General features: G+C 43.0%; 1 protein-coding gene across 1 annotated transcript; it reads left to right on the top strand.

Moving 5' to 3' along the window:
* The first annotated feature begins 9,647 nt into the window (after window positions 1–9,647).
* Window positions 9,648–12,769, top strand: LOC102931963 (growth hormone secretagogue receptor type 1). The gene is made up of 2 exons (XM_007055292.3): window positions 9,648–10,611; window positions 12,337–12,769. Exons 1-2 carry the CDS (start codon window positions 9,804–9,806, stop codon window positions 12,627–12,629), a joined length of 1,101 nt encoding a protein of 366 aa, XP_007055354.3. The 5' UTR covers window positions 9,648–9,803; the 3' UTR covers window positions 12,630–12,769.

Here is a 12,769-nt window from a genome sequence, read left to right as displayed (position 1 = left end):
AATATGGAGCAGCCAAGGGCAATTAATAAGCATTCACCTGAAAAATTAGAAAATAGGCAAAAAGTGATTTTTTAAAAAATGTATTCCTATCAGCAAGGGCAGTTCAGAAAATTAAAACAAAAAAAACCAATCGAGGTAACATGACATGTCTGCCACCACTCTGATCACTCTGTGTGTATGGTGTATCTCTGCTGGTTGCCTTTTGGCTTTCTCTTTATAGGTCCAAATCTTGCAACCAGATGTGCGTGAGCTTGTGTGGATTCACTTACCTTAGGTACTGATCCACCAAATACTTATGCATAAGTTTTTGCACGAGGGTAGTCTTGTTGATTTCAGTGGAACCACTAACACATGCAAAGTTAAACATATGTTTGCAGGATTGAGAATGTTTAGGACACTTAAACATTTTTGCTTTTGTGCATGATTCAGTAGGAACTATGGACCAACTTTCACCACCATCTTGAGGGGGTTACCAACAGAGCCTCTCTGGAGGCATGGGGGATGAATGGGACCATGTGGACTTTGTCCTCCTGTCTCCACATTACTGTTGAAAGAATGAGGGAAGGGGAAAATCATTGTGTGGAGCTCAGAGGGGAAGTGATTTGGGGGGTGGGGTTGCTACTTCTCAAAGTCACTGTCAAGAGGCAGTGCAGTTTGGGGCAGGACCATCTGTGGGTGATTCAAGGTGGAATAAGTGTGATCCATGATCAGTCTGGGCTGTTGTGGAGCCACCCATTCAAGGTGGTGTGGCCATGGGCTGCCCCGGGACAATTTAGGGGCTTGTGGTCACTGTGGGGCAAACTCCATTAACCTCTCTGTCTATGTTCCAGAACCCTGACAGCAGCATTACTATGAAAAGACTGCAAGCTGGAAGAACATTGCGCAAACAAGCACAGAATTACTTATGTTTTTAAAATCATGTTGCTATTCTGCAGAAGCAGGGAGAGGCTTGTAGAAGATAGTAGGCAGAGCAGCTGCCTTCCTTTCAGGCTAAATGTGGGAACAATTAAATACCCTTTAGTTTAGAGATAGTTGAAACAATAGTTGCCACTGCCCAAAGCACAGGCTGCATTTAAAGCCATTCAGGAATCTGAACTATATGGACAGAGGAGTTTCACTAGGGGCTGAATGTAAGTACAGGGCAGGGGATTGAATTGATTGCAGCTGTGTGTTTGTGCGTGTGTGTGAAAGAAGGCAGAAGCACCACAGGAGCATGCAGAGAAGTAGCAAAGAAGACTCAGACAAAAGAGAAGCCCTCATAGCATGACCCTGACAAAAGCCTAGAGAGGGAGCTTTTGGGTGGAGTGCTGGCTGGAAAGAGGCTTGGAACTGTGAGCAAATAAACTGTCTCCTGACATTTGATTTCTACTGTGGTCAGGGAAACAACAACATATGTGACACTATCATCAGTTTCTCCTAATGGCAACAACCCACTTAACTCCAATTTTAGTTAACCACAGAGGTCAAAGGGGGTAGCAATATTGCCCTACAAAACTATTTGGATTTGGGGCTCCAAACTTTTCCGAGTTGGCAATATGGCCAGAAACCCAAAGCCCACACCTAATATGCAGACAATAGAGAAGACTGCCACCCTTCTTGCTATGGAGTCAGGCTCTGTGAAGATGACAAATCCTGGCATGCAGGGTTCCATTATTAACTCTGTGGATTTAAGCGGACCAGGCAGCTCTCTATATTAAAGATGAGGGATGCCATGCATGCCATTGTGGTGCTCTGCACAGGGCCATCTCTCTCATAGAATTTGCAGCCCCTTAGTTGTATTAGTTAATTTCTCATGTAATAATTTAACAAGAAAGAAAGCAAGAACCACCATGGAAGAAATGAGCCAAAACTGTTTTATTTATCTTCTAATTTTCCATGAAAGTGACCTTTACCACTTACTTACATTATGTACGAGCTGTGGAAAATGATGTGAGTGGTACAAAAAGAGAGGCTGTATCCTGGAGACAGCATGAATATTGTATAATGTAGCTCTTGCTGTCTGTTCATTTATATACTAAAGCAAACAAGCATGTGAAATTTCAGCACAAGTTGAAGCCACAGTCTCCTGGGAAGCACAGATAATGATTCTGAACAGGAAGAAGGGTTGGGGACATATTTCCCCTAAATGGAGTGCATTTTTCCCCATAGATCAGCCCTTCTCAGCTTGCTTTTTTATTTACTTTGAGGAAGACATTTTCCTATTAACAACTGGATGGATGTCTCATTTCTGTACTCTCTTAGGTACTTATTTGACCTCATTACTGTAGCATTTGAGTAACTCACAACATCCCTATAAGGTAGGGAAGTACTATTATCCCCATATCTGGGGAATAACTGGCTAGGCAGAAATAGTGCAGAAAAGGATCTGGGGGTTAGAGTGGATCACAAATGGATTATGAGACTACCCTGTGATGCAGCTACGAAAAAGGCTAGTATCATTTTGGGCTATATTAACAGGCATATGGTATGATCTGTTCAGCATTGGCGAGGCCTCAGCTGAAATACTGTCTCCAAATCTGGGCACCATACTTTAGGCAACATGTGGCCAAATTGGAGAGAGCCTGGGGAGAGCAACAAAAATGATAAAAGAGTGAGGAGGAACCTATTAATAATCTTCACCTATGTTAAGGGCTGTTGTAAAGAGGACGGTGATCAATTGTTCTCCACAGCACTGAATGCAGAACAAACAGTAATCAGTTTAATCTGCAGTGAAGTAGATTTAGGTTAGATTTTAGGAAAAACTTTCTAACTGTAAGGATAGTTAAGTACTGGAATAGGCTTCTGAGGGAGGTTGTTGAATCCCTGTGATGAGGTTTTTAAGAACAAGTTAGACAAACAGCTGTCTGGGAAAGTCTAGGTTTACTCTGCTGTATCTCAGCACAGGAGCTGGATTAATTGACCTCACAAGGTCCCTTCCAGTCTTATGATTCTTACGGAGGGGACTGAGGCACAGAGAGACTAGTTAACTAGCCTGAGGTCACACAGGCCAGCCTGTGGCAGGCAAGGACTTGAACACAGCAGGTCTCCAATGTTCCAGGTGAGCACATTAACTACTGGATCACTTGTGACAGATTTCAGAGTGGTAGCTGTGTTAGTCTGTATCAGCAAAAACAACAAGGAGTACTTGTGGCACCTTAGAGAAAACACATTTATTTGGGCATAAGCTTGTGTGGGCTAAAACCCACTTCAGATGCATGGAGTAGAAAACACAGTAGGAAGATATATATAACAGTACATGAAAAGATGGGAGTTGTCTTACCATGTGGGGGGTCAGTTCTAACGAGACAATTTAATTAAAATGGGCTATTATCAACAGGACAGAAAATCACTTTTGTAGTGGTAATCAGGGTGGCTCATTTCAAACAGTTGACAAGAAGGTGTGAGTTATAGTAGCATGGGGAAATTAGTTTTTAGTTTTTGTAGTGACCCATCCACTTGTCTTCTCTTGTCTTCAGTGTGTTACAGAAGTACATGATATGTCATTACTAATAATGGCAACAGCTGTAAACGTTGAAATTAAATGTTGAGGGGTGTTTTTTGTAACAGCTATACAGGAGAAAAATACAACTGTACTTAAGGCATTACATTTTTGTGTTCGTAATCTCATGACGAGCATTAGCAGCAAAAGCCACGTCATGATCTTTTTGCTGTACCCTCTTTTTCCCCTCCCACCCAGTGTTTGAAACCATCAACTCTCATTAATGTCAATGTAGCAACTCCCAATTATTTCAGTGGAAGTAGAATGAAGCCCATAGTTCCTGATCTTGCAAACCAATCTGCAGTTAGATCCCTGTGCCCTGGGCTCACATCATTTCATCCCCTGCACTAGATGAAAGGATACTGGCACTCACAGCCTTACGACGTTCTGCCTTGACGACAGGTTTTTTGCTATGGAATGTATTCTTGACATTGAAAACCAAGTTAAAGCAAGGAACTGAACTTCAGAGAATGTGGATTAGCATGTACATTGCTTGGAAGGTAGGTGGGAAGGAATTTAAGTTATCACCAAGAGTCAAAACACTCACGTGTGGGCATCATTTTAATTTCAATGCAAAATTAATGTTCTCATATGTGATAATGATGTGTGACATTTCAAAGCATGGAAACAACCACCTGATGAGCAACCACACAAGTGCAGCTCTACTAGCCATCTGGCTCTCATACTGCATCTGTTCTCTCCCGTCGCCTCGTTAACCCCATACAGACACTCCTCCACTGGAGCTCCAAGTAGAGAGAGCAGCTCGGGGTGCTCCATGCCCAGATTTCTGCATGGAAATCAGCATGGGAGATGGTACAACTGGGAGCTGTTGTTTTAAGTTTGTCAATGAAAATGTCTATCAATATCTGTCATCTGCATCAGTGGTGCAAGTAGAAATAATTTCTTGACGATATTGCACTCATGGGAGGGACACGAGGGAGGGGACGTGACCTCCCCACATGACCCTTCATGTGACTCCACCCCACCCTGCTCCCCCAGCCCGGGGCCCCCACACTCTCCCCATCCCCTCCGACACCCCTCTTTGTATATACAAACATCAACATGCTTAACTGCTTACTTTCCCCCACATATGTAGTATTCAGTCTGTTTATATGGAATATGGGAGTTGGATGAGGAGCCATTTCAGCATACGTATGATTTATTAAAAGACAAATTGTAAGTAGAACTGTATCCTAAACTGCTTTATGGCCTTGTACCCAAACATTTCATTTCAATGGGGGATTTAACTTCCTTTATAGGAATAAGAAAGGAAGACTTATGGCACCTTAGAGACTAACCAATTTATTTGAGCATGAGCTTTCGTGAGCTACAGCTCACTTCATCGGATGCAGGAATAGACCCCTGAAACTCTTACCAGTCCACAAAAGTGGTCCATAGTTATGCAAATAGTCCCATTGTCTTCAGTGGGATTGATCAAATGACTAAGGATTTGCAGGATTAGGTTCCAAATTTGGAAATTGTTCTGGGTGAAACTGACAATGCCTGAGCGGTCAGATCAGAAGGAGCTTCATTCGAATAAAGGTGGGCAGATGTGTGATAAGTCCTAGCTCCATTGCTAAGATGAGAAACATATTTTCATCAAAGTTCTTGACATCAGTGTCCAGCATTATAATCTTTACTTATAGTTCTATCACCCACAAAGCTGGAAAATGAGGCATTTATTTTCTATGTTTTGCTGCTCCAGTTCCAGTTAACAAAATGCATGTTAGACTAGTTTGGCTGCAGAGAAGAATTCTATGTACACTGGGGACAACACCTGATTCCTGTCAGGCTGCAGAATTGGGCTGACATCAGAATCCAAACATCCTCTGGTCAGTGCAAGCAGGGGCATTCCTCTAATGATTTGTACTTGATGTGATGCAATATGAATGTCATGGATAATTCAGACAAATGGGGCGAAACAGAATCAAAAACACTGTTTAAACACCTTCCGTTCCACCCCAACGCCCCCCCCTTGAGGACTCCTGACCAACATAACAGCACAATACATATGCTAACAAACTTAAACAAAGCCTTTGTTTAAGTTTGTTAGCATATGCATTGTGCTGTTAAAGCCATTTAAAGAATGAATGCCCTCCCTAGTCGCGTTCTTCTCCTTTAAGGAGCAGAGCACAGCCCCAACTCCCCTCTAGGGGGAGGCTAGCCCCAACTCTTTCCGGTACCCTGTACCCACTAAAAATCTCTTGGCGGTACTGCGTACTGGAGGGTACCACCCTACTTGCACTCCTGCCTCTGCTTGTCCCATAGGGGCAAGGGCACTGCAGTCTAGTCTCATGTGGGGACACACAAAGCTCCAGGGCCAGCCCTGTATCCAATACATGCCAGCATTAGTTCTGTATGAACAGAAAATGCAGCTTCTGAGATTCTTTGGGGTGCTGCATTATTTCACTGTAGCCCAAGAAATTTAAATTTCACGAATCTTAGTATATTACACAAAAACATCTTGCTAGGATGGGAGGAAAGACAATAAAGGCTATAGACAACAAAACAAAATTCAGCAAAGACAAATGTAAGGTGTTACACTTAGGGAAGAAGAAACAAATGCACAAATACATATTGGGGGATAACTGGCTGCTGAGAAGGGTCTAGGAATTGTGGTGGATCACAACCTCAACATGAGTCAGCAATGCGATGGTGTTGCCAAAAAAGCAAATGCAATTTTAGGTTGCATTAACAGAGGCATAGCATGCAAGTCACGGAAGATGACAGTACCACTGTACACGTCATTGATTAGGCCTCAGCTGGAGTACTGTGTCCAGTTTTGGTCACAAATATATAGAAAAGATGTGGAGAAACTGGAAAGGATGATCAAAAGGATGATCGTAAGGCAAACCATACGAACAAAGGCTGAAGGAACTGAGTACGTTTAGTTTGGAAAAGAGGAGTTTAAGGGGGGACATGATAGTGATCTTCAAGTATTTGAAAGACTGCCATAAAAAAGATGGAGAAAAGTTGTTCTCTCTTGCCACAAGCGGCAGGACAAGAGGCAATGGATTCAAACTACAACATAGCAGATTTAGATTAAATCTCAGGCAAAACTTCTTAACTGTAAGAACAGTAAGACAATGGAACAGACTGATAAGGGAGGTCATGGAAATGCCTTCACTGGAGGCTTTCAAAAGGAGGCTGGATAGCCATCTGTCTTGGATGGTTTAGACCAGAGGTGGCCAACTTGAGCCTGAGAAGGAGCCAGAATTTACCAATGTACATTGCCAAAGAGCCACAGTAATACGTCAGCAGCCCCCCATCTGCTCCCCCGTCCCGCTCCCAGTGCCTCCTGCCCACTGGCAGCCCCACCAATCAGCACCTCCCCCTCAGCTGTTTTGTGGCATGTAGGAAGCTGGGGTGGGGGGGGAGGAGCGAAGTTCATGGCAGGCTCAGGGGAGGGGGTGGGGGCAGGAAGGGGTGGAGTGTGGGCAGGGCCTGGGGTTGAGCAGTGAGCTCCCTCCCTCCCCCCCCCCCCCCCGGCACATTGGAAAGTTGGCACCTGTAGCTCCAGCCCCAGAGTTGGTGCCTATACAAGGAGCCACATATTAATTTCAGAAGAGCTGCATGTGTCTCCGGAGCCATAGGTTGGCCACCCCTGGTTTAGACACAACAAATCCTGCATCTTGGTAGGGGGTTAGACTAGATGATCCTTTTTGTTCCTTCTGACCCTATGATTCTAAAGATTAATACCAGACACTGAACTAAAACCAGCATGTTTCTGGCAGGAAAGGGGGATCTATTCCACCAAAACTGAGCAAAGTTTTTACACAGCCTCAGCCAATGGATTAAATCAAAAACAGACAAAATCAGGACATCTGTCATGTTGCCATTCACTCCTGCCATACTGTATAAGAAGGAAATACATTGCTGACAGCTTATGAACAAGGACTGATAGCATGCATCTTGTACTGGTGAAAGGAGCTACATTAACAACCCTGAAAACTGAAGTCCTCTGTTTATCCACAGACAGTGGGAGGGCAATCCTGTTTTGGAAAAACCATTTTTAAGCATGCGCAATTAGTTCACTTTTCCATCAGCCTGGTTCCTCTCTGTGGAGACTAACAACAGGGACAGAGTTTGGGAATGTTTTTCACAATGGTCCACTGGGACAGAGACCACAAACTCCTTTTACATAAGCAACCAAGCATCCCTCAGCTGATACCTTTTGATTCCTAAGGCTTGATCTGGATTCAGACTGACTGCCTAGACAGGAAGGGTGGAGAGTAGCCATTACCCACCCAGTCCTCCTGATAGTTCTATAAATGAATGTTTGGCTAACTTGGAGGTGCTGTAAGTTTTGGAAGAAGAGAGGAACATTCACAGTGCATAGCGCTGATCAGGTAGTGAACACTGTCCAGGCAGCACAACTCTACAGTCAAAAGATCACTTTTTGGAACATAAGTTGTTCCTTGTCCAATAAGATGCTCTTAGCAGTGTTGATAATGATGCTTCCTGCAGGATTTAGGGTGGCTTATTTTTAGAACTCCTATTCACATGAGTGTTGTACATGCCGCACAAGAAGTGAGGGCTTTGGGGACAGATTTTTAAAGGCATTTAGATGCCTAAAGGTGCAGAAAATGTAGTAGGATTTTCAGTAGTGCCCTGTCTAATGCCCATTGATTTAAAAGGACATTTGGTGCCTAGACTCAGCTCCTCAAAACTATTTAGGCATCTAACTGTCATTGAAAGCAGTGGAAGTGAGGTGCCTATCCACACTTTTGAAAATCCCACGAGTTGCCTATATGCATCTTTATGCACCTAAATGCCTTTAACAATCTGGCCCTTTATGCCTACTCCTGTTGAAGTCACACTGGAATGCTTCACTGTAAGCAAACCCACAGCTCTGGAGTTTAAGGAATTAGCTGTGCTGGACATGCACTTTTCACCCCAAATACTGAACTACTGTGCAGTACATTTCAACAGCACACCTTGAATAGGCTTTATGACGAGAACAAATCAAAAACAGTATAACTGAAGAAAATGAACATAACAGACTTCTTCTCTTCTGGGATCCCTGTTTCCCTGCTCTCTGATCTTGAATTTACAGGGAATATAGAAGTTCCCTCAGATTACTCAGTGAAGCACCCTGTTTTCATATGGAGAGTACTATAGCTCTGATATTTAGCATAATGGCTCTCTTCTAGCTGTGAAGAATGAAACCGCTTTAAAAGTTTCCCTGAGTCAGCCGCTAATGGCTTCCTTTATGTTTTGTACAGTACCAACACCCTTAACCCCCAATCATTTAGTAAATAATTACTGATCCTTTCTGAAGTTAAAAGTAAATCAAAGTGACACGGTCTCATTTTTTAAACTGATGTCCAAACAAACATGTTTCCACCTAACTTGATTATCTTATTAAGACACGTTCAGTCCAGACCTCTCACCCTGCAGCATATGTTATGGAGGAGATGTAGGGGAAAAGGCACTAAATAAACACAGCAGTCCTATGTACAGGCCAATGGAAAAATTACATAATTATCCTGAGTGGTCATTAAGTTTCCAGTATCAAAGAGCTCTTTAACCTCTCTGTTAGCTGTGACTACTTTCCACAAGTTAGGGAGAAAAATAGAGTGAAGCCTAAGTATTTAATGATGTATCATTAACTGTACGTAGATGGAAGAGGAGGAAGCTAGATTATTATGAAAGTCTGTGTAATGTCCGTGCTCCACAGGAAGTGCACTAAAAGATCAAAGTACCTACCCCAAATGCTTTCTTCGGGAATTGTGACACGTCAGAAGTCTACACTTGGCTGGGGACATGCTAGTACAAAGAACATATTTAGCACAGATTCTGCGTCAAGTTGATGTTCCATATTGCAAGTGAAGCGTACCTTCTCTCTGCCTAGGGCAAAGACGACCTGTAAATCCAACTGCTTTGGAGGATTCTTTAGAAAGGAGTGCTTCTTTGTCAAGAAAGGGTCTGAACTTTTGTAACTTGCAAATTCTTAAAATATGGCAAACTTTCGCAGAGGTAAACAGTGATTTTCTCAGTCCATATCTCTCTGTCTGTTAAAATGGATTGTATCTATTTGCATCCACATTGGCTCCATCTTCATCTCTCAAGAAATACCCCTGGTGGACTTGTCAAGATACAAATGCTATTTTGAAGCAGTGTAAAGCAAACAGTAAAAATGTACATTTTCAATTTTTTTTTTAAATTCCCAAATGTTTGGTATAGTAAGCAATAGCCTCTCTCTTGCAACAGACCAGTGGCTATTTCCATATTTAGTTATATCCAACCAATATTTTGAAGATTATTTTGAGTTTTTGTTTCAAAATTGATCTTTAAAGGAGATGACACGCCTGATATCACTCTCATGATAGCAAATGATCTGCAGCCAACCCTACCATTTCTTTTGAGACCCGACATGGATTCCTTCTCAAATTACAGCTATTTCCAAAATGACACAGACTACTATGAAGAGCAGTCTTTTTCTTTATTTGACATTCATATCCTGGTGCCTGTGACTATAATTTCCAGCATCTTGTTTTTCTTGGGTATCGCTGGGAATTTGCTAACACTATTAATTTTCAAAAGATACAAGGAAATGAGGACTACAGTTAACATGTATTTATCCAGCATGGCGTTGTCGGACATTCTGATTTTCCTTGGTCTGCCTTCTGATTTGTACAGGATTTGGAAATACAAACCATACATATTTGGGGACTTTCTCTGCAAATTTTTATTTTACCTCAGTGAAACCTGCACATACTGCACCATCTTGCACATCACCACTGTGAGTGTTGAGCGGTATTTTGCAATATGCTTTCCCTTGAAAGCCAAAACCACCATCACTAAATGCAGGGTGAAAAGGGTCATCCTTTCTTTATGGGCGTGGGCTCTCCTGACAGCCAGCCCAATTCTGTTCCTGTTTGGCGTGGAACACCGCAATGGAAGCCTGCCTGATGAAGCCAAGGAGTGCAATTACATAGAACACTCAGCCCGCACAGGGCTCTTAGAAACAATGACTTGGGTCTCAACCATGTATTTCTTCCTACCGGTGCTTTGCCTGACTCTACTGTATGGACTCATCTGTGGAAAGCTTTGGCGAACCAGACACAAGCTGAGAGGACCTCAGGCCGCAAGCAGAGAAAAGTACCACAAACAAACTGTCAAAATGCTAGGTAAGGATCTGGCTTGAGACCAGACTAAACATCTGCATTTATATAACACTAGGCCAGACACAAATTAAAGGTAGAAAGCGGGAGGTGAGACAAAAGGAAAGGAAAGGCCCTTACAGATTTAAGGTTAGTACATTGTACTTCATTTAGTCACGTTCCTGGGTTTTACTGAGATACGGGGCCCCAATTTGAAGTGTGTGCAGGTTGGTCGTAGGAACAGTTGAGCTCATCGTTTGCTCTGGACTGATGCAAAGTCAGAATAGCAGCAAAAAGAAACGTAGGATGTGGCTGAGACTTTTTTGTTTTCTTTTTTTTTTTTTTTTTTAAGGCAAATCTGATCAACCTTGATTTGTGTGTGTCAAGAGGGGCCTGGGCTCAGCAGTCATGGTCTGACTGGAACTTTTTCAAGCCAGCCACTCTCACGTCTCCCATGGAAAGTTTCATGTGTTTTAGCAATTAAACTTGGGGCCAAAATCTAAGCAAAATCATGTGTCCAGGCCTAGTTAAACATTGGTTTTATTTCCACTTAAATCATGTTTAACATTTTAGTAGACTCATTACAGAACCCACTGGTCAGCATGTGGTGTGTTACCCTCTGTGGCTCAGGGACAGGGGCTAAGTGTCTGAACCCACAGCAGCATTTACTACTTTAGTTCCAGCTGTAGTGACTCATTCTTGAAGCTCTGAAGGTCTTTGGTTCAATCCCCAGACACAACAAGCAGTTATCACGATTTGATAAAACAAAGGATTTATTTGGGTTAACAACATCTAATGCTTCACTGAGCCAGTTCATTCATCTCAGGTGAGCAAAATAGCCACTGCTTGTTGCTGTCAGCAAAATTCAGTGGGTGCAGATACCAACTCTCTGTGCTCACAGTGGAGGCAAAAGCATTGATGGCCCTGCCCTCAGTCTGTTCACAGATCCTCTATCATCCCCCAGTAGCTGTGAATGGCCCCAGAATTGCGTCCTTTTCCAGAGCTCAAAGTGGAATCTTGCCTCTCTTCAGCTCCCCCACTTTCTGCAGGAAACACACAGGGAAATGCAGGACCATGGATCCATGCAGTAAAATGTACTAACTTCAGAGCTGTGCATTTTCCCCTTCCATCAACTGTTATTGTCCCCAACTTTTGTTTCCCTGTCTATTATGGCTTCTAATAATTTCTGTCCTCTTTTTCAGTGTTTTCCTTCCCCGTCTTTCCCTCTCCCCACTTCTTCCTCTGCATCTTTATTGTTCCATTCATCTCCCAGATTTCTTTCACTCCTCTTTTCCATCTCCTCACCATCCCCTTCTGTTTGGGCCCAACCAGACACTTTGTTCCTCTTCTGATCCCACTCACTTCCCAACTGCCGACCCTGCCCCACTCCCCTGGTAAATATTTCACTGACAAGTGAGGCAGATTTCAGGATAACAATGTAACAGCAAGAAATAATGCTGAAGTACTGATGCTGCTGTAAGCTAGCCTGGTTTTGTTCCTTTCTTGTCACTGTACTACATACATTTAAAGGGTCTTTTACCTGACCACTGCAGCAGGCAAACAAATCCCCAATGCTTATATCTACCTGCCAACATGAAGCAAAAATGGCTGCACAAGTCAGGTGGTAGCATGTTACAGTACATGCCATATTCAGCGTAGTAGTCTGAGGTCTCAGCCACAATGTAGTTTAAAGAGACAGAACAAACAGTGCTTCAAAATTACTGTACTAAAATATATTCCCTTCCTTTTCAGCAGTAGTGGTCCTGGCCTTCGTGCTGTGCTGGCTACCATTCCACATCGGCCGAATCCTCTTTTCCCAGACCAAAACCATCCTGTATGACATCACTCAGTACTTCAATCTCATCGCCATGCTTCTCTTTTACCTTGGAGCATCTATAAACCCAATACTTTACAATGTCATGTCACAAAAACACAGAAAAGCAATGAGCAGAATCCTGAACTACAGTCAAGTCTGGCAATCCAGAAACTTGACAAGGAGCGAAAGGACTTCTCTTGAAGGTACAGAAGTCAGTTCTGTCATGTAAACAGTTCAGCTCTGACTTAAATACAGTGTCCTGTACAGCTAGATTACAGCCGTCCACTGTGCTTGTGAACTGTGTGTTAATATCAAGCCACGGCACATGGGCATGTTGTGGGTGAAGGGGGGATTTTAATCTCTCGGGAT

The sequence above is a fragment of the Chelonia mydas genome, chromosome 9, assembly GCF_015237465.2.
Source record: "Chelonia mydas isolate rCheMyd1 chromosome 9, rCheMyd1.pri.v2, whole genome shotgun sequence".
NCBI classification, from domain to species: domain Eukaryota; kingdom Metazoa; phylum Chordata; order Testudines; family Cheloniidae; genus Chelonia; species Chelonia mydas.
This window is presented reverse-complemented; position numbering and strand designations above follow the sequence as displayed.

What these genes read in the sequence shown, in the direction of transcription:
- LOC102931963 (XM_007055292.3), top strand. Translation starts at nt 9,804, where the DNA reads ATGATAGCAAATGATCTGCAGCCAACCCTACCATTTCTTTTGAGACCC. An exon ending in ACAAACTGTCAAAATGCTAG is followed by an intron (nt 10,612 to 12,336) that starts GTAAGGATCTGG and finishes CTTCCTTTTCAG; the next exon opens with CAGTAGTGGTCCTGGCCTTC.